The following is a 23,301-nucleotide window of genomic DNA, read 5'->3' as shown; positions in this document are numbered from 1 at the left end:
ATAGTAGGTAGCTTCACCAAATGACCATGTATCTCTTAACTAATAATATACTATATATACTCTACCATTTACCAGTTAGGTGGGATGGGTTAATACTGTCATGTGTATCTGCAGTAGTATTTGGAGTGGATCTCTAGTTAGGAAAGAATCCAACAGCATATCTCAAATCTCGTATTCCTGGCAGCCTAATAAATCTGCTGGTCAACTTGTGTATTTAGTATCTACTAACTTTAACTAGGGAGCGTAGTTGTAAATATTGTTCTGGACTAGGACTCCCATGCAATCAAATTGTTATGTGCATGCATTTCATGTTTGGTGCAAACAGTTTTGTATTCATCTATACATCATTTGCTATAGGAGGTCACATCAGCATTTGCTATTCTTAGGTGCAACCAAGCTACGAAAACAATATTATTCATCTTTTCATGTTTGGTGCATCCTTTGTATTCATCTACATCTTTTGTTGTGTATTGAATGGCTTTTTAATATTATTTGTTAATTATTTATAATTTATGAATGAACTGACTCTAGTATTTGAATTATCACAGTTTTTATATTTTATTTATTTTGATTGAGCGTGATTAACTAATTAAAAAGATGAGTTAATATTTCTACTCAGCGGCACACATTGCACTCTCACCAGCTCCACGGTATAAACACTTGCACATATACGGCTCTATTTTCATTTCCTTCTCTGTGTACTATGGATTCAAGTAAGTTGCCAGCGTACCAATGCGGTATACCCTCTGATTTCTGACTATTGCTGCAGTCACCATGTTATATGTTGCTTTCTTTTTGCTTTTTTTTTTTTCCTGTTTTTTTTTTTTAATGATGAATTCCAGGTTTCGTCTATTTAAGCCCGTTTCTTAGTCGGGTGTGTTTATTCTATCCTAATGTTTCTTTTAGCAACCAAAATAATTGTGTATGTACATTAATCATGTAAATACTATTTCCACTCAGCAGCTCCCATTGCACTCTCACCACCTCCACGGTATGAACACTGCACATATATGGCTCTATTTTCGTTTCCTTGTCTGTAGACTATGGATTCAAGTAAGTTGCCAGCGTACCAATGCGATATACCCTCTGATTTCTGACCATTGCTGCAGTCACCATGTTATATGTTGCGTTCTTTTTTGCTTTTTTTTTTTCCCTGTTTTTTTTTTTTAGTAGGGTGTGTTTATTTGCCAGTTTCTTCGTAGGGTGTGTTTATTTTTTTAATGTTTATAATGAATTCCAGGTTGCATTCGGGTTGTTCAAGTCTAATTTGCTACAGTCACCATGTTATATGTGTACTAACCATGGTTTTGTGTGCGGTGCCGCAGGTGGTGACGCCCGACAACCGATCATGTTGAGTGATGACGACAGCGATGCAGACGTGGAGTACCACACCTCCCCGTGTGAACCAGAAGAGGAAGAGCACGCAGAACCAGCAGACGAAGAGCACGGTGGACCAATGACCGCGCCCACGCATGAACAGGTACAGGAGGAGGGTGCAGACCCGTTACCCCAGATCAAGACACGGGGTGGTCCAAGGGAACTCGTGCGCCTGGTCACATCACTGACGCCACGGCAGAAACAAGATGTTATTGCGATGGGCATGGGGGGGCTGCTGGGCCTCCGGGCAAAGGTATTACCCTCACGGATCGGGTATTGGGTGGCCGACAACTATGATCCCGAACATATGGTCTTGGAGTTGGGTTACGGGAGGAAGATAAGTGTCACGAACGAAGATGTGGCGAGTGTGCTTGGGCTCCCAAATGGGACTATTACGATGTCTGAGCGCGACACCCACGTAGTGGGCCCCGACTTGAAGGCATGGCGCAGTAATGTTAAGAAGCGGAAGGGAAATATCACAGTGAAAGCTCTAACTACAAGGGTGTTAACTCACACAAACGGTGGGATGTGGTTTAAACGACATTTTTGCGTGATAGTAGCAAGCACCCTCGTTGCAAGCACTTTGAATGGGTATGCGAATCAAAGAACCGTTCACATGTTTAATGAAGTGAAAATGATTAAGGAGCTGGATTGGTGTGGGTATTTGCTTCGCTCATTGGCAAAGACCCATGCTAGGTGGTCTCTAAACACGCGGGGGAAATTCCCAGGCCCACTACTATTCTTGATTGTAAGTTTTGTATCTCGTACGAATCATGGATGAATGTGTTGGTTGTTAGATGTGTTTTAATGTGTAAATGTTGTGGTGCAGCTCTTATATGTTGACAGGGTCGTTGTAGGCGCAAGGGATGTCCCACGGACTACCCCGGTGTCGCATGGGTGGACTTCTAAGGGGTTGGAAGCACGGGAGGAACGGGAGGTTGCAGCGGGGGGGTTTGGCAACGGGCTGGTGGATGCACCATTGCATCAGTCAGCACCGCGACAACCGCGTCAAACTACTAGAAGGGCTCCACTCGCCAGTCGACCACACGGTGCTGCACTCCAGGTGCGTTCACAAGTCCACCTTAGCTCAATGGTAAACACCCTCGTACTCAGGGGGTTGTAATAACACCCTCACTAATAACTTTGTAATGCACGCACAGGATGGACAACGGAATCGTGCACCACCTGCGCCTACCGCACGTCCAACGTCTGCAGGGGATGCCCCACACGCACAACATGATCTGGGTGCATCGACCTCACGGCCCCAGTCTTCTAGCCGGCTAGGGGGTAACCACGTGCTTTCTGACCGTACTCCGGGTGAAACGATGGTATGCATAATCATTGAATTAATGGGGGTGGCATGTGGGGGGGGGGGGGGGGGTTGCTTTAACTTGTGGTCATATGCAGGGGCTTGCCCGAGGGTTTACCAACATGGCAACAGACCTTCGTTCTTTAGCTGCGAGGGTTGCAGAGGAGGTCCGCAGGAATCCTAACGAGGCTCACGAACATCACGACTTCCAACAGATCATCGATGTAGCGGGTATACTGGCACCCCTAATCGCGGAGCACTCAAAGAGAGCACCTCACCATACGCCGGGAGTAATGCGTGCACCCCAGGAGGATGCGGTGTGGCAGAGCACGCAGTTTTTGAGGGACTTGGACCGGGTAGAAGAGGAAGCCACGCGGGCTAGAGCATTGCAAACTGTACAGGTTCGGGGGAGTTATATTGGGGTTGGAAGGGGTATTGTGGCAGTAGAACCTGGGTTTTTCTAAACGAGGCTGTGCTGCTAATGTGTGGTCCTATTATTTTGTGCAGGCACCGCACGGGGGGGGCTCCACCACGACAGTGACGGAGTGGGACGCACCGAGCTTTAGTCTGGGAATGACGCAAGAACTAGCACCGCTGGTGGTGGATACCACAGCTGCCACGGCTGGTGTAATTACACCAACTGACCAGGTTTGTCATGGTACCTCAAGCATGGTGGGAATGTAGATTACAATGTTCAAAAACGAAAGAAATGAGCATAGAATGAACATGTTAAAGTTAAAGATCATTACCTTGTGCATTGTCTTGTCCATTGTGTGTGGTCGTGTTACGGGGGGTGTGTTATAGTAGTGTGGGTTCTGTTGGGGGTGTTGGGGGGTTTGATAGCTATGCATTTCTGCCCTAGAAGTGTGCATTCCAGTACTAGGACAACACGAGTAACCAACTATATATACACGTATCTATTGAGATTTTTTATCCGGCGAGGTAATTGTGCATTCCAATCCTAAAAGTGCACAAGTAACCAACTAAATATACACGTATCTATTGAGATTTTTTAGGGGTTAAACCACTGCCAATTCTTCTTTCCAGTGATGAATCTATTATTATAGTGCAACAGAGCGAGATGCACGGAACTATGTTGTGACTAATGGGTGTGTACGACTAACCAACTAAATATAGATGTATATATGTAGCTATGTGCATTCCAGTCCTAAAAGTGCACGACTAACCAACTGAATATTTATGCATCTATTGAGATTTTTTAGCTGGCGAGGTAAGTGTGCATTCCAGACCTAAAAGTGCACGACTAACCAACTAAATATATATGTACATATGCAGCTGTGTTACTAGTGCATGAAACTGTGTTGTGACTAATGGGGGTAGATTAACCATGTTCAAATTGATTACTGATGTTTGCACGGAATACTTGGTGGAACCACTGCTAATTCTTCTTTCCAGTGATGAATCTATTATTATAGTGCAAAAGAGCGAGATGCACGGAACTGTGTTGTGACTAATGGGTGTGCACGACTAACCAACTAAATATAGATGTATATATGTAGCTTTGTGCATTCCAGTCCAAAAAGTGCACGACTAACCAACTGAATATTTACGTATCTATTGAGATTTTTTAGCTGGCGAGGTAAGTGTGCATTCCAGACCTAGAAGTGCACGACTAACCAACTAAATATATATGTACATATGCAGCTATGTTACTAGTGCACGAAACTGTGTTGTGACTAATGGGTGTAGATTAACCATGTTTAGGGGGGGGGGGGGGGGGGGGGTGTTCCAGTGCAACATGGGGGCGCACTAGTGTGTGTGTGTTGGGTGCATCTGGATGTAGAGTACAAGTGTATAGTATATTGGTCTGTTGGTGTTTTGTAATCTGTTTTTATTCCCAGTGCATTATGTGAATGATTTCAAGTTATGGTGCAGTTCAAATTGATTACTGATGTTTGCACGGACTACTTGGTGCAGCCGTCGTCCGTTCCAAGTTCTAGGCCAAGGGCCACGCCAGAATTAGCATCGCACACTGCACCGCGCCAGAAAGGTACCACAGCTGGACCGTCAAATGAAGTGACGCCCACTGCGCAGGTATCATTGCTGATCTTTAGGTCTAAGATCAAATGGGCAGTGAATAACCTAAATACTATTGTTGAATAATGTTGATTTGTGGAGATAGTGATTGTCTCGATTGATAAATTGTTATGTGAATGCATCTCAATTCTGGTGCAATTCTATTAACACGTACGGTTCATCATGCAGGTTCTACTACGTGCCCCCGGCAGGACCACCATATCGGAGTCACCACCTCAGTTAAGGGCAGACCGCAAAGGCAAAAGACCCATCGATCGAGAGCCTGAGCCTGTTGGTTTTTTTTTCAGCACAGCGTCGGGCTACCCCGCAATTCCACTACCACCAATATATGTTGTCTGGATGTGGCTTTTTAATTCGCCGCACGGTGACCGGTAAGTAGAGTACACCACATGTAGGGATATGGACGCAACCTCGTAAACTGTGTGCAATAACTGGTGTATGTTTAACTTGATAGCAATGAAGTACTATTCGAGTATGCTAATCGAAAAGCAATATGGGCTAACCTGCACACGCTAAAGGAGGGTACAAACGTCTCCAAGGTGGTAGTAGATGCTTGGTGTCTTGTGCTGAATGCGAGAGAGAGACCCAGGGGCCGGAGTGTGCCTTCACGCTTGTTCTTTACAACAACCGTTACGGTATGTACCTAGAAAAGCACTAACGGGTGTAGGGGTCCGGTGCATTTTGCTCCTTCTGTTTTTTAAAATATGTATATGTCAGTTGTCGTTGTGATAAAATTAATACCTGAACCTGACTGCATGCTTTGTTCCAACTCTAATTTTACTACATTGCGATGGTGAGTGGGTGTGCAGATTGGGGCTGTCGTGAACGTTGCTGCCAGCAGAAATGAACGGCTTTCGTGGTTCACACGCCGTATTGATGCGGAGGTCCATGCTATAGGGCGCATGGGGGTGGCCACAGTAGACATGGTAACGACATGATCTGTGCATAAAATGTTCTGTAATATACACAATTTCCCTGACATAATTGTACAACGTGGCAGTATATTTTTGCAATAATGCACCAAGCCCGTTACTATGTCATGAGCATCAATTTCAAGAATCCTGCCTTCGACATCATTGACAGTGCACCACCGACAAACACAGGAGTCCAAATGTATGGGCGGGCTCCGGGCGAAATGGTAACCCCCACGCAATCATAGTCGTCCCCCCCACCGGTTAGTACCATTGCATGCCATATTGTAATCCTGTGTTGTTTGCAGGTTGACCTGTTAGCTGCATACCTTGAAGCGAAACATCAGCCAGTCCGTGCACTACAACTGAGGTCCATGACTCCCACGAGGATGTCGTTGCTATGGGGTGAAACCACGTGTGGCGCAGAATCGGCAATATATACGATGCGCCATATGGAGTCGTTTATGGGGGACCGCTGCCCGAAATGGCACACTGGATTACATGCAGGTGACGCTACATTGTTTCTAAACTTGCGCAGGCGTTATTTGCATAACATTCTGCTCAGTGAGGCAAATATCCATATGCGTACCATTGTCACACGGGTGGGGGAGTACGACTCCATCAGATCGGAACGGTTGATTCATGGGTAGGAAATGCAGAATGGGACAGCACAAAAACTTGATAATGTTATTTTTTTGGTGTATATAAAGCCACTAGCATTAGCACGGTAGTGGTGCAACACATTTTATTTCGTGGAGGGTCGTTCAGTACCTTTTTGGACCACCCTATTCCAAATGGGATTCTGGTTATGGTATTGCTGGAATAATTGATTTAAAATACTCAAGCACGGGTTTTTATTATATTCATTTTTCACTCCATTGTGTGGTACTTTGCTACAACATTGAATACTGTTATGGAATAAATATCAGAACTCAGAAATATGGTAGGGGGAATGCACGTGGACTTGTCATAGTTATAAGTAGTACCGGATGCCAAAAATGGAACAGTAAAAACACTAGATAATGTTATTTTATTAGTGTATATATAGCCACTAGCATTAGCACGGAGTGGTGCAACACATTTTATTTCTGGTAGGGTCGTTCACCACCCTATTCCGGTGGGGATTCTGGTTATGGTAGTGGTGGAATAATTGATTTAAAGCAGGGGGTTAGGCCACACAATTGCAAGCACAAAACAAACACCGAGCCGGACTCTATGGTGGGTCGTTTTTATTATATTCATTTTTCAATCCCTTGTGTGAGTGTATACATGTTTGCTGCGTGAGTATATACATGTTTAAATGGGAATTAACCAATTAATATCTAATGACAGAATAGCGTTTCAAATTATCAAGGGGAGCAACGCAAAGTATGTGCTACACAAAGTTTAAAGGCCTACAGAAGAAGAAAGTGTACCAACTGCCCGTTCTATGTGCAACGTATTGCACTTCATCAATTACAAACGCAATGCGTTTCAAAGATGGAAAACAACAAAAAGGTGCCGCCAAAGGGTCCCGCAATGTCTACCAGGGGTAGATACGGGGTGGGGGTTGTTATTATGACAGTCCCGCAACACATCCTCACTTATACGGACAACTACGAGCGTTATGATGGGCGTACTCGCCACACACACCGCATTTACGCCCTTTTTTTGCACTGCTCAAAACAGCTAACTCACGTTGGCTTTTAATACGCTTGCCCGTCCCTTTGTTTTTAGCTTGAACAGGGGGCTTGATGGTGATGGATGCCGGGGGTGCAACGCCACATAAAGCCACGATAGCAGCATTGTTACCTTTTGCATGGGCAATGTTTGGACCAGCATTCATAAATTCCCCTTTCAAATCTTCTAATACTTGCACCAGTCGCGACTGCCGTTCTGTGTCGCTCCCTACCAATGCAGCGCATGTGTGCATCGCATTCCATATTCGGCTAGGACCAGAGTCCGTAGAAGGAACATCGCTACACTGCCTGCAACATACAACACCGCCAACCTGCTTGCACCAACGTGGAAGGACATAGTCCAACGGCAGGCTTTTAATCTGTGCATCCCTGAACACCAAGAACATATGACGACAAACTAACCCCATCCGCTCAAATAGCTTGCAACTACATGATGCATGATTCCCTACCGGGGTGTGTTGCACAGTGTAGGTAGTCGTGCCTTCCCCTCTTATGTCGTAAGTGATGACCTCCCCCTCCTCCCGGATACCAACCACTCGACAATAAAAACACCCAGCTTCAATTTCGTGTTGTAGCTCATAAAAAATTATTATCGTGAACATCTGTGCCAAATACCGTTCAAGTGCCAAGGGGGTTTTGAAATCGGGCAAGTACCCCTCGCTCTCGGCGTTTAACTTGCTTTGCTTGTAACGCTGGGTCTCCAGTATACTCTCGTACTGCATATAAAACTCCACCAGACTGAAGTGGGGTCGGGAACACTTCCCGTAAATGCTGTTCTCTGCTTCAGATCGGGACGTAGTGCGCAACAACCCACTCATGGGCAAATCTGTAAAATATGCAGGGATCCAGAGCTCCCTTTCAGTATACAACTTGGTGAACCAGCGGTGGGTTGTTAGGTTGTACTTTTCCATTAACAAACGCCATTGCTCCTCGAACTCACCTACACTGATGGTCTCGTTCCAGACAATACCGTTTAGTCTATTACGAAACTGCACATCTTTTACCAAGTCAGACCCAATTTTCTCGTTCACCTTTGTCATAATGTGCCACATACAGAACCGGTGCCGGCAATCTGGCAAAACCTGAGCAATAGCAATCTTCATAGCCGGGTCTTGATCAGTGATCACGCACGATGGGACAGAACTCATTGCAGTCCTAAACCCCCGTAATAACCAAGTGTACGATTCAACGTCCTCTTTAGTGAGCAACCCGGCAGCAAAAGTAATGCACCGCTTATGGTGGTCCACCCCGGTGAACGGAACGAATACTAGATTGTACCTTCATCAAAATCGGCAATTTACAAAATTAGCAAGACTATACAATCCACAAAAAATACAAAAAAAAAAAAAAAAAAAAAAAAAAAAAAAAAACGTTGGCTGTAAATGAAACATGTTGCATTGATGTAATTAAGTCAAAATGGGTAAGCACCGTTTCATCTATGCCCATGATTAATAAATCAAAAGTTTAACAATTTCTCCCCGAGTTAGAATGGAACAAAATTTGGGGTGTATTATGTGTCATGATTAACTTTAATTTGTCATACTCATTATCAGAATTCGGAAATGGGGGGGTATTTGAGGCAAGTAATTACCACACAAACATAAAGCACGATACAAACAAGCGCACGACATGCACCACAGTGTTCTAAGCATGCACTAGAGTTCCGGCCAAAAAAACGAAAAAGAAACCGTACGACAAGCGTATCGCTCATACCTGTTTGTACCGTAAGTAGCATCGAATGAGACCGTGTCGCCAAATAACGAAAAATTGCGACGACCGATGGGGTCAGCCCAGAAAAGTCGCGCAACTCGATTTTCTTCGTCCAGATCGTAGTCGAAAAAGAAGTTCTCACACATAGCACGCTTTGTTTTAAACTTCTCTATAATCATTTCACCGTCTTTGCCATCAACATATACCTGGAGGTCCCGTTTGAAATTGTGGAACTCGGTGTCCGTCGCACCAACATTTGCGTATGACCCGGTGACCTCCCTGTATAGCTTGAAACCTTTGGAGGAGCCAACATTCGCTCGAACACAGTTTGCTGCAAACGCCTGGTGTGCCACATCCAATTTTCGGTTAACTCTCATGAATAGCTTCGATGCGTCAGAACACATACGATGACTGTGTCCCTCAACGAACACAGTTATCTCAAACTCCCCACTGCTCACCTTTCTAAAACATACCCGGGCTCTGCACTTAACCCTGTGAGATATCCGTCTTCTTCTTTGCTTCCTCTTACCTCCACTATCTGCGTGTACACAGATAGGCTTGCTAATGCCACCACCCTTAATGCCTTCTCGGTTACATACCAAATAACGCATCACGGTCTCCCCGTCGCGGGCCCGTTCCGTGGTGTGGAGCCGCACATCAAACCCGCAGACTCGTGCGTAGTTAGTGTAAAAGTCGATGCCTTCGGCCAATGTGCTGAAACGCCGCCCAACAACCGGGGTGATTTCGCTGTCCACAGCCGGGCACCAATACGTGGTTTGCTCGGCTAGTAGTTCGCGAACACCATGTGAGACGTAGTCATTGTCGGCCTCACTCGCATGGGCACCTGTGGACGAAAGCACACACATAAATCAAATGAGACGAAAAATCCAAGAAAGAAAACCTCCCAGTTTGATGGGTCTATCACCAACGACCAACTTATAATAATGTCAGTGCAAAACTAAACAAAACCATATAACACACGCCAAAACCACCTTGATTTCTAAATTCCTTGTGGTGCTCATTAACAAATTTCCTATGGTGTTCATCCTGGTATCCTATGCACCCAATACAGTAGGAATTATATATTGAGAATGAAGAGAGGACATTAATTGGCATCACACTTTTTTTTTGTAAAAAAAAAAAAAAATTGGCATCACACATTGATTACTACCATTACTGTGTTCATATGAGCAAGTATTAATTAGGCCCTCTATCTTAAAAGCTCTACTTAAGTGCATTTTGGGTACTGTTTTTTGTTTGGCTGATCAAACTGGGGATAGTTCTGTTATGATCCTAAACATAATAGTTTGTATAGTTGGCTTCATTTTACTCTGTTATTAACCTAGGAGAGCAGTGAGCCAGTGAACTCTCATAAAGTTACAGGAGAAGGTAACAACAACAGAAATACCTCTAAGATATGGTCATTACAAACCATAAAACCCCCGCTGAAAACACACAAAATAAAATAAAGTTAACGAATGAGGTTCAAAAATAATGAATTAGCTAGTATATAATTAATTTGCATTTGTATTTTCTTTAACTTGTATCGCATGCTGGGGGTATGAACTTGTATTTCTGTGATTAATGCTTAGTGCTGATTTATTTATGGGTGTAAGAAATCGGTAGAGGTCCCCGTTAATCAGACCGGTGCCATTCATACTTGAGAGCACTGTCTTGTTTACCAAAAGGTTCCCATGCCAAATCATTTCTCTTGCAATCTTATAAACTAACAGTTCATATGCAGTCCAACAACATAGAATAACTATGAATTGAAGAATTAGACTCTAATCCTCAAGGGGTGCTGAAGACCAAAACAACATTCAAAACTGATTCCGACAAAATATTTTGCAGTAACGACCTGGAGGTAAAACAATGGGTACAACCTGCAAACATGAAAATTAAATTTCTATACCAAGTCTGTAAAGTGAATGTACTGGGTAGTATGGGAGTAGGAGGTGAGAAAAAATGCATTCATTCTAATGTAATTACAAGGTTATGCAGAACTTCCTAATACAACCCACACCACTATTCTCATCGTACGCTATGTAGTAAATAAAAACAGGGGGACATGCATGCGCAGGGATGCTTACCTGATATCGCTAGAGACCCCGTGACACTCATCGCAACTATGCCTACTGCACTCCACTCGCCGGTTCGCCCAGCCACCGATCGACGTGCACTGCGATGGGGAGCTGATCAAGGGAGTTGCAATCGCCACCGATCGACGTCCGTACACCGCACCACTCGCCGGAACTCCTCGCGTGTGTTCCCGTCAAAACCAAACTCGCCGGAACTCCTCGCGTGTTGGTTTCCGTCGCCTTCGGCAAATCTCAAGCTTCATCCGATAAGCATGCACGGGAAGGTAGGAGTAGGGAGTCGACAATTCAAAATTCAAAAAGCAGAATCTCCGCATTTGCACTACGCCTATGTGTTCCTTAGGTACATCCCGAAAGGTGCACTGTAATTGTGAACCATCAGATCAACAAAAATCAACGCACCATGATGGTGCACAAATTCACAAAATAAGTGTGGTGTGCACCAGAAAAGCACCCTATATATATATATATATATATATATATATATATATATATATATATATATATATATATATATATATATACTGTAAAAACACAAAAATTGTGTCTGTAGAAATATGTGGGTTGAATTGTGTAGATCAGAGTTGTGTCTGTAGGATTGTGTCTTTTAAATCTGTATATATTTGTCTATTGTTACTTTATTGAGACAAGGAAGTAATACAATACATTCTTCTACATCTTTCTCAACATGGTATCAGAAGTCAAAATTTGAATATTTTTTCCCCATGAACAGTAAAAGTCACTGTTCATTCGAAAATAGTTTCTCAGATTACTTGCTATTGGTGAACTCTTTTGTCAAAATAGTACTATAACTCCTTTCTCTAGTCTCCGACGACCCTGACCCATCCATTCCGGTAGCCGGATCACCCTCCACGCGCCTCCATGTAGCCAGCGCTCTGACACCACGCGCCGTCACGTGAGGCCGTCTCCGGCGACACTCTTTAGTTTTGCTCATCGGGCCCCCTCGATTCCTTTTGCGCCATCAGATTTATTTTTGGTCGCGATGTCCTCTACGAAAATTATGATAATTCGGGTACTGTTTTTCCTGCCAGTGACTTACCTACTTTTTAGAGCTTTATTTATGTGCCTAATTTGTCTAGAAGCCCGGTGATCACTTTTGAAAAATTATGTGGTTCTCAAAATTACCACTCTTGGTCGGATGCCGTAGAGTTATGTTTTATGGGCCAAGGTGTTGTTGACCACTTACAAAAGGGAGTGGATATGATACTGGTAAAAGAAAAGGCAGTTTGGTAAATGTTAGATGCTCAACTTTATAGTCTCCTTTGGCAGTCTCATTCTCTACCATTGTTGCTCATATTCCGGCCCTTTAAGACATGTATCGAGGTGTGGAATCAAGCTAAATCTCTATACACTAATGATGTCTCTCAATTCTGCAATGTTGTTGACAATTTAGATAACGTGAAGAAAGATGGTATTGATATGGAAACTTTCCTTGGCAAAGCCCAAAGTTTGATCGCTGAGTTTGGTACACTCATGCCTTTTGGCGGTACACCCGCAGAGCAACTTACCCAATAAGAGAATTATTTATAATACTTCTCTTAACCAAATTAGGACCAGAATTTGAAAGCTTTCGGAATCAAATTCTTGGAAGCAACACTGTCCCGGGGACTACTGAGTTGTTCAAACGTCTCTTGCAGGTAACCTCCATTTCAGTTCCTCACACACCCACTACCGAACAATCAGCTCTAGTCACACAAGGAGGTCATAGGCGAAATAAGGATCGTGGTGGACAGAAAAACACTTGAATTTGTGATTATTATAATATAATACAACTGGAGACACACGAGATCGGTGTTAGAAACTTCATGGGAAATCGGTGCTTACCCAAGGAAGTGTTGCTCAATCTTAACCTGGATTCAGGTGCGCCTCTGACCATATCTTTGGTAACTCATCTTTATTTTCTCATTTCACCAAGTCTAAGTCCCTTCCATCTATTGTTTTTGGTAATGGGTCCAAGAGTACGGCTACTGCAATTGGAAAGGCTTCCCCTTCCTACCTTGCCTCTCTCTTAAATTCTTTATATACCTAACTGTCCTTTCAATTTAATTTCTGTCCATAAACTTACAAAGTTTTTGGACCGTACGGTCACTTTTTCTTCTGATTTTGTCATTGTGCATTTCATGGCTCAATCTTGGATGATCATGCATTAATTGCAGAATAAAGCTGCTTCCTTATCTGCCTAAAATATCATCAAAGAAACAACTCTACTGGTAATCACATCCTGACAATCAAGTGCATTTGTAATGAATTATCTGGAGTGAAAGTAATGCATTATCTGGTGGCCTTCTCCTTTGCTGGAGAAACCAGCGACCAAAAATGATGTTATCGGCTTCCAGTTGCCTTCTCCTTCGCCAGAGAAGCCGACGACCAAAGCTGGTCGCTGGTTGTTAGAAAAATAGCATTAAAATGACTTTTTATGTGCCTATTTTGTGGTATAATAATCAGTGGGGTCCACTTCCGATTTGGGTCGGGTCAAAGTGGATTCGGGTTCTTCGTAGTGAGACGAAGAGATTGATATATTGTACGCTCAAAACGGATAATGGGTGAATGAGATATTGATTCTCAAAGTAGACCCATTGAGTTGGAAAAATGAAAGGAAAAGTGAGCTTTGTCCCACATTGGTTTGGAAAGAGGATTTGACCCCCCTTTTTATACAAGAGCTTTTTTAGAGCTTGTAGAATTGTATAGCATAGAGGCTCTCTCGCGTGGGGGGGGGGGGGGGGGGGGTGCAAATCAAATTCCAACTAGAGATGACTTCGGAAAGGCTTGATTGAAGCGCGAGCTTGTGTGCGCCGGCACCTACGGGCACGAATGTCGTCCGGAAATTGGCTGGCCTTGCGGGCATAAGAAGGGCTGGCCTTGCGGGCATAAGAAGGGGTAGCCAGCGCTCCGACGGCGCGTGAGGCCGTCTCCGGCGACACTCTTTAGTTTTGCTCATCGGCCCCCCTCGATTCCTTTTGCGCCATCAGATTTATTTTTGGTCGCGATGTCCTCTACGAAAATTATGATAATTCGGGTACTATTTTTCCTGCCAGTAACTTACCTACTTTTTCGAGCTCTATTTATGTGTCTAATTTGTCTAGAAGCCCGGTGATCACTTTTGAAAAATTATGTTGTTCTCAAAATTACCACTCTTGGTCGGATGCCGTAGAGTTATGGTTTATGGGCCAAGGTGTTGTTGACCACTTACAAAAGGGAGTGGATATGATACTGGTAAACGAAAAGGCAGTTTGGTAAATGTTAGATGCTAAACTTTGTAGTTTCCTTTGGCAGTCTCATTCTCTACCATTGTTGCTCCTATTTCGGCTCTTTAAGACATGTATCGAGGTGTGGAATCAAGCTAAATCTCTATACACTAATGATGTCTCTCAATTCTGCAATGTTGTTGACAATTTAGCTAACATGAAGAAAGATGGTATTGATATGGAAACTTTCCTTGGCAAAGCCCAAAGTTTGATCGCTGAGTTTGGTACACTCATGCCTTTTGGTGGTACACCCGCAGAGCAACTTACCCAATAAGAGAATTATTTATAATACTTCTCTTAACCAAATTAGGACCAGAATTTGAAAGCTTTCGGAATCAAATTCTTGGAAGCAACACTGTCCCGGGGACTACTGAGTTGTTCAAACGTCTCTTGCAGGTAACCTCCATTTCAGTTCCTCACACACCCACTACCGAACAATCAGCTCTAGTCACACAAGGAGGTCATAGGCGAAATAAGGATCGTGGTGGACAGAAAAACACTTGAATTTGTGATTATTATAATATAATACAACTGGAGACACACGAGATCGGTGTTAGAAACTTCATGGGAAATCGGTGCTTACCCAAGGAAGTGTTGCTCAATCTTAACCTGGAGAATCGAATTCTCGAACCATTTCCGCTGCTGAGTATGAAGAGTTTGTTCGATTTAAAGCCAATCCCAAAGCTTCTGGTGTCACTCCTGCAGCCTACACTAAAGGAACTCATACTGCCCTTGTATCACAATCTAGCCTCAGCAGACCATGGGTTATCGATTCAGGTGCGCCTCTGAGCATATCTTTGGTAACTCATCTTTATTTTCTCATTTCACCAAGTGTAAGTCCCTTCCATCTATTGTTTTCGGTAATGGGTCCAAGAGTACGACTACTGCAATTGGAAAGGCTTCCCCCCTTCCTACCTTGCCTCTCTCTTAAATTCTTTATATACCTAACTGTCCTTTCAATTTAATTTATGTCCATAAACTTACAAAATTTTTGGACCGTACGATCACTTTTTCTTCTGATTTTGTCATTGTGTAGGACTGTCGTTCGGGGAAGATCATTGGCTCGCAGTATGAATCAGAAGGACTTTATCGATTATCTACCCCAAATCCTCCTATAGTTTACACTGATACCGTTCCTCCTTCCCTTGCCCATAACCGACTAGGACATCCCAGCCTTAATAAATTACGTATTTGTCCCTAGTTTGTCTCACTTATCTACCCTAGAGTGTGAAGCCTGACAGCTTGGCAAACATGCTAGACCATCTTTTCCTAATCGTGTTAATAAAAGAGTTGCTTCCCTTTTTTCCTTAGTCCATACTGATGTTTGAGGTCCCTGGTTTTAAATATTTTGTTACATTCACTAATGATTTTTCTCGTTGTACATGTGTCATGTGTCTTTTTAATGCGAAACCATTCTGAAGTACTTATTGTTCTTCTAAAATTTGTCAATGAAATTAAAAAAAATCAGTTTGGAGATTCTATTAAAACATTACGAAGTGATAATGCTGGAGAATATTTTACAACTCCATTATGTAACTTTCTTGATTTAGCAGGCATCCTCTATACGTGTCATCTTGTCCCGATACTCCATAACAAAATGGGGTATCTGAACGTAAAAATCAGCATCTCGTTGAAACAGCCCGCATCATGATTCTCCACTATAAAGTTCCTCCAGATTTTTGGGCAGATACTATCCTTCATTTCTATTATTTAATAAATCGTATGCCTTCATCTGTTTTATATGGTCAGATACCTTATAAAATTTTATTTCCCGATAAGCCTCTTCATACTCTCCCTTTAAAAGTTTTTGGGTACACCTGTTTTGTTCGGGATACTACCCTAGAGCGTGATAAATTTTCACCAACATCCTTAAAATGCATGTTTGTTGGGTACTCTAGGTTGCAAAAAGGTTTTAGATGTTATTCCCCTGATAAGCGTTGATTTTATGTATCTTCTAATGTTACTTTCTTTGAATCAAAACCTTTCTTTTCGTCCACTTCACCAGCCCCCATCTCTCCCTTTCCTGATGTTCGTCTTGTCCCTACTTTTCAAGGAGGGACCGTGTTACATTTACCTCAAGCTCCATCATCACCTAGGAATCCTAGACCCTCACCTACATTACCTCATTTACAAAACAACAGTATCACTCCCTTTCCTTACACTTATCATCACTACTCTCGACCACCCACGGTAGTTCAAATCGATGAAAACCCAACCAATTCATCTCTCGAGCTATCTTTTCCCTCGGACCCGTTTCTAGCAACAAACTCTCCTATCGCAAGTCGTGTAGGTAACAGTTCATCACGAAATTCCTTTCCCATATACAACTTTATTTCTTATGATCGTCTCTCACCTTCATATAATGCTTTTATCAAATGTTTATCTTCTGCCACTGCTCCTAAATCTGTTAAAGAAGCTCTCCCCCACCCTGGTTCGCGTCAGGCTATGGTTGATGAAATGGTTACTCTTCATTCATCAGGGACTTGGGAGTTAGTTCCATTACCCGCAGGTAAAACAATTGTTGGTTGCTGATGGATATATATTCTAAAAGTTGGACCTAATGGACAAGCTGATAGACTGGTAGCTAAGGGATATACACAAGTTTTTGGGATTGATTACACAGACACATTTTCACCAGTAGCTAAAATTGCTTCAGTAAGAATCTGTCTCTTTGTGGTTGTTATTCATCATTGCCCTTGCATCATTTAGATATTTCTTTCTACATGGAGATTTAGAGGAAGAAGTGTACATGGAGCAACCTCCTGGGTTTGTTGCTCAAGGGGGGAGTGAAAGAATACACATAAAATGAAAGGGATGAAATGTATGAAGCCAAATGGTAAAATGAAAATTCTACATGGTGGGTGGGAAAGTATAAAATGAAAGGGATGAATGTTCTTAGGATCAGAGAAAGAAGAAAAAAAAAATCAAACAAAATATTATGGAAGGAAGGTTTTTTTTTTTTTTTTCTTAACCTGTTTTATACCCATTAAGAGGTAGACAAAGTAAAATCAAATCAATAAAATAATAAAAAAATACAAAACAAACAAATAAAAGAAGAGAGAATAAGAATTCTAGGAAAACATAATATGCTTTGAGTATATGGTTGATGCGTGGAAAATCTATACATATGACAAAACCCTAAAATTATTAACATTAATATAAAAATACGGAGAATAAACTTCCCAAATAAAAAAAATTAAATATGTTGAATACCTGGGTAATCTTTTTGCATATAGTTAATACATGATGGATTACAAATAACAGTCAAGAGTTGTGGAGGATGAGATGGAGAAGAAACATAGGTCAACGAAAGAAATAAACGAGAGAAAAATAACAGAGAGAGAGAGAGAGGGTAAGCAACAGAGAAGAAACCAGAGAAACTGGCCGAGGGAGAGAGGGAGAAGAAACAGAGAAAAATGGCGTTAAGAGAGAAAGAGATGGGGTGGGGGAAGAGACGAAGAAGAGAGAGAGAAAAAATATGGAACAATCTAAGTCACATAATTTTTTTTTTAATAAAATAAAATTACATGTCAGGGAGTATAACACTATGACTTGATGGATTAAAATAGGGAGTACCAGTAGAAGGTGCGGGAGGTCTATGAAGACTCTGTACAATTAAATATTAACCTAAAAAACATCTAGAGTTTGAACAATTTAGGGTTATTTCACTCAAAACGACGTTGTTTTGAGTGAATAACTAATTTTTTTTTAAAAAAAAACAATAGCCAATCGGCCGACTAGGCGGTCTAGTATATACCTACGAGGCCTAGGCGGTGTGTGCAATAGGATAGTATGTTATATTTGGTTGAATAGTATGCAGTAAATAAATGCGGTAAGTGGAGAGAGAGAGAGAGAGAGAGAGAGAGAGAGAGAGAGAGAGAGAGAGAGAGAGAGGGAGAGAGAGAGAGAGAGAGTTTTTATAGTGGTTCGACTGTTATTTTAATTTTATATTTATTGAAATACATGAATATATGTTAAGGTTATTAAAGTTATATAAATAAATAAATAAATAGATAAATATGTGTGTGGTGGGGGGGGGGGGGGGGGGGGGGGGGGTGTTATTCCATTGAGAACCAGCCTCTCCATGAGTTCATGAGAACCAATATTGTGCACTAAAAAAACATATCTAAGGATGAGATTAATTGAGGAAATAGAAATGTGTGTGTGCGTATAGAGCATTATGTTGTGTGCACATTAAGCATGTGTTGTGTACACCATAAGAACTTGCTTAATATGCACACAATATAATGCTTTATATGCACGTATGCGTTTTTAATTAACCCAATTCATCACATTTATAGATCTTTTTTTTTTAATACTGATAATACTAATTCGGGTGTCGGTTGTATGTACTGCATATAATATGTAGGTGTATGAACCAAGAAGAAGCAATATATAGAACAAAGGGGCTTCTTTATTAATAATTGTTCTCGGGAGTTTTTTTGGTAGAGGGAAGGGAGAGTAATGTATGTAGAGAGAGAGTGCGAGAATGAAAATGATCCAAAAAATCCTTATTTTGAAGGGCCAAATGCCCTTTTATAAGGGCAAGGAGATGGCGGGTTTGACCCGCCACCTTTGACCTCGACCCGTAGATCGGGACCGAACCGCTTGACCCCAACCCGACTATAAGAGGGAACACGGACCCAGGGTATATAACCTATCAAAAGTCCCCCCAGCCCGTGCCTTGACGACGAGTTAGCGAGGAAGGGTTCGGGCTGGAAAAACTTGTTACATGGTCCGTGACTTGTGCCGATTGCCTCGTTAAAAACCTTAGGCTAACAAAAAATCCAGTGGGAAAAAAAATTCAGCCAAGGGAAAAGAGTACAACGCTAAACACAGTCTGGCGGACTAAAAAAGGTTGCCCGACCTAGGGCTACGAGTTGCAACGCGATTCGAAAAGGGTCGAACTCTGCCGGTCCAACGACTGGACTGACGAACGTGACCGGGAGGTCGATTTCATTGCGATCTGGAGATCTATCTTACCAATTACGGGATTGGATTTGCTTATGATTTAACGGATCGAACTCTTGCGTGGCAAAAGAAATCAAATTGCACCGTTTCTTAGGGATTGTCTTGTAGCAATCGGGAGATTGGATTTGCAAGGAAAGCTACTAACTACTCGATCGCGTGGATTGCAAGCAAGAGCGCTTTTCCTGCCTTACTCGGGTTGACCGGTTGTGATGAGTTTGAGCTCGGTCAAACTTTGATCTAAATCACTCGACTAAGAAGATCGCTCTTAACCGATTTGCGTTTGGCTGGTTTTGATTATTACACTAATCACTTTGATTTGCTTTTGAGAAATACGAGTTACTTGGTCGGGAGCTTTCCCCCTTTTCGAACTCGGTTTACGAATTGAAAGTCCCGAGCGGAGGGACGCTAAGAGACCTGATGGTCTAACGATAGCGAGACACGTTTCAAAAATGACAATCAACTGAATGGGGGAGTGTGCTCCTTTTTACGCTCGGTTTATGAACCGAGAGCCCCCAAGTGAAGGGGTCTCTACGAGACCCAAAGGTCTAACGATAACGATACCACAGAGGTCATTTTTTATCGAGAAGTGACGACAAGACCGGGGAAGTCGGTCAACTGCAAGAAGCGCTTTGGTAAACGAGCTAAGTCGATCTACTCGGGAAGTGCTTTTGGTGAAACGAACGTGATTCGACCGACGAGCGAGCTAAGCGCTTTGGAGAAACGAACGCGATTCGACCGACGAGCGAGCTAGGCGCTTTGGTGAAACGAACGCGATTCGACCGATGAACGACTCGGTCTACTCGGGAAGCGCTTTAGCGAAACGAATGTGATTTGACCGACGAGCGAGCTAAGCGCTTTGGTGAAACAAACGCGACTCGACCAATCCACTTTGGAAAACCTTAGCGAAGCGAACGAGCTACTCTACCGATGCAGCCCCCCACTCCCTTAGGTGCGACAATCGTCACCATAAAGGAGTAGATACGATGGGTTCTTGAGTTCGGATTGCTAACTTTGATTGCGATCGGGAAATGACCCAACCGGGTTCGCGGTGCGAACACACCGAATTACACTCGCAGCGTCGATGACCGGGAAGTGACTCAACCGAGCTCACAGTGTCGGTGTACCCCCGGTCGACTTGCCTAATTTGTAAGACTTTGGAACTTCACGAAGTTTAAACTGACCGATCCACTGATCGGACCTCTAACAGGGTATAAGGTTTACGCGCTACTGATCAAGTGATCGGGTTTTTAACGAGATCGGGTGATCAATCTCTAACTCCGAACGAGGTGCCCGACCTAGTGGGACCAACTGCCTACCTCGTAGGTTTTAAAGCCGAGATATGATCTCGGTGCTAACTAAACCGGTGGTGGCAATGCTGACCTAACCAGACTTAGAGCGCCGACGATGGCAATGATGCCGATCGGACCGGACTTAGAGCGCCAGTGGCAGCGAGGCCAACCTAACTGATCTTTAAAAATGCCGGTGGTGGCAAGGCCAACCTAACCGGTCAGAAAATGGCTAGCTTGTAGGGCTTGAAGCCGAGATACGATCTCGGTGCTAACCAAGCCGGTGGTGGCAATGCCAACCTAACCGGACTTAGAAACATAATTGGAGCCGAAGCTAAAGGAACCTCGCCTGTTTCGATCTTGGTGCAATAAAAGTTTAAGCGACATTATGGTCTTCGAGCTTGCGCGCTTATCGACGGTGACCGGAAAAAATTGAAAAATTTTAACGACATTGCGGTCGTCGGGCTTGCACCCTCATCGGCTTTACCGGACAAGTTTAAGAGACATTGTGGTCTTCGGGCTTGCACCCTCATCGGTGGTGACCAAAAAAAACTGAAAAAGTTTAACGACATTGCGGTCGTTGGGCTTACGCCCTCATCAGCTTTACTGGACAATTTTAAGCGACATTGTGGTAGTCGGGTTGTCGCCCTCATCGATGGTGACCGGAAAAAACTGAAAAAGTTTAACGACATTGCAGTCGTAATTCGGAGGTGGTGTGACCGATCTGTCCGAGCTTAGGGTGCCGGTGGTTGGAATACCGACCTAACCGGACTTATTACAGTTTAATTCTATTACAATTTTCCTAGGTACAAGTTACTAAGGAGATAAACCTATACAAACTATTAGGCCTATGTAGTAGCTGTAATTTAGATTTCTAAGGCCCATTATAATTTATTGGCACAAACAACTAATACCATTTGCAATATAAAGGTTGCACTTATGGCCCACTCTAATTTGCAACTTCAGAATTTAAACAACGACCCCACGCCTGAACAAAACTTGCCATGCGAAGTGCTCGGGAGATTCCTGATCGTTATATTAGAGTTGCCTCATCCCATGGCAGCTACACAGTCTGGAAGTTCGTTGGTTGTAGCAAAGTGTGAGGAACGATCGGGATTCACATGCTCCTAGTCACTGATTCCTTCACCGTGATCCGAACCGAGCTCAGTTCAATGCCCACCATGCTGAGTGCCATAGGTAAACTGTGTGAGTTGGCTGGTCGCTCGAGAAAAATGCACCGATCGGCTATCCTGAGAAACTGTGCAATACCGGCGACACCATCGAAAAATCAACCGGGGAGTTAGTCGGTCAACAAGGTATTGGGCCCTACGCTCTTTACGCCCGATAAGCTTAACTAAACAGAACGCGAAATCAACACGATGAAGATCATCCACTATCCGAGACCAGAGCACGCCTGGGGTCCATGACCGGACTGTATTCGACGGTCAGAACCGAGCTCGACGACGCTGGGAGGCTGGTTTAACGGTTTAATAACTTCCATGCATTTTCCTTTCTCTTTTTTCTTTTTTTTTTCTCTTTCTTTCCACTACCTTGAGTTGCACACCACCGCCGTTAAACACCAATAGATTTACATGCAGCCCTTAATTCTTGGCCCTACTTCCATTATTCATTTTCTGCTACTATCCCCTACTATCCCCACCTTTAACCTGGGTTGTCTTGAACAACCCAGGGAGAAATATCCAAGTCGGATATAAAGGAAATAGGATTGAAAGTGAAATTTATAGAGCGCAACACACAGTGATGTTGAAACTGAAGTTGAATTGTAACACAAACAATCTGTAACGGGACAAACAACCCTAATCTGGGCGGCACTTCTCAATTTGAGAACTTTCCTAAATCCACTAAAAGCTCAATATTTAAAGTACACTAGTTGGAACCTGAGATTACACAATAGAATGATCTTTCCTACCGAACTATTGAAACCTAAACACATGTACTATTTTCTAGGGGAATTTAGTATCCTATTCTCAAAGACTCTCGTACCTCACAAGTTAGATCTTGAAAGCTTGAGATCTACAATAAAGGACAACCCCTATTTATAGTAACTACTCGTAACAGATTCGTGAATAACAAACTATTCCTAATTAAAATAGAACTAGAAAATCTTCAATAACAAATCTCCTTAGAACTAGTATTCTTCAATAACTATTCCTCTTAGGACTGGTATTCCTTTATAGAACTGGAATTCTTTTTGCACATAACTTTGACAAAATAGTTTGAGTCAACAGAAAGTGGCGGGGTAGCTCTTCCGGCGAGTAACGCGGCGATAGATGGCGGGGACCATCTGTCTCAGGTCCTCCGTAACTCTGTTACCTGTTGCTGCTTGTGTCCATGGTGGAAAGGCGGGGAACGAAGAGGGTGATGTTGGCCCAAGGACACCTGGTGGATGGTTGACGGCATGCATGGCATTTCTTCCCATTGTTGAGAGCTGCTGACTGGATGTTGAACTCCATGGCGATGGCGAGTTTCTGATGGTGGAGATGATTTCACGGTGATGAGGTGGTGAGATCTCAGCAAATGAAGGATTAATAGCCTCCGGTCTTCCTCGTATCTCTTGACTTAAAATGGACATAGAAAATAAACAATGAAGCTGAATGACATAGTGGTTGGGGTACTA

The 23,301-nt window shown here is 43.1% G+C and overlaps 1 protein-coding gene across 1 annotated transcript; it reads right to left on the bottom strand.

Moving 5' to 3' along the window:
• Positions 1-7,234: 7,234 nt before the first annotated feature.
• LOC109171278 (protein FAR1-RELATED SEQUENCE 5-like) lies at positions 7,235-23,256 on the bottom strand. The gene is made up of 3 exons (XM_019320344.1): positions 22,998-23,256; positions 9,048-9,888; positions 7,235-8,612 (listed from the first exon to the last, which is right to left on the bottom strand). The coding sequence occupies exons 1-3, from the start codon at positions 23,254-23,256 to the stop codon at positions 7,235-7,237; spliced, it is 2,478 nt and encodes an 825-aa protein (XP_019175889.1).
• Positions 23,257-23,301: the final 45 nt, after the last annotated feature.

The sequence above is a fragment of the Ipomoea nil genome, unplaced genomic scaffold (assembly GCF_001879475.1).
Source record: "Ipomoea nil cultivar Tokyo-kokei standard unplaced genomic scaffold, Asagao_1.1 scaffold3401, whole genome shotgun sequence".
NCBI classification, from domain to species: domain Eukaryota; kingdom Viridiplantae; phylum Streptophyta; class Magnoliopsida; order Solanales; family Convolvulaceae; genus Ipomoea; species Ipomoea nil.
This window is presented reverse-complemented; position numbering and strand designations above follow the sequence as displayed.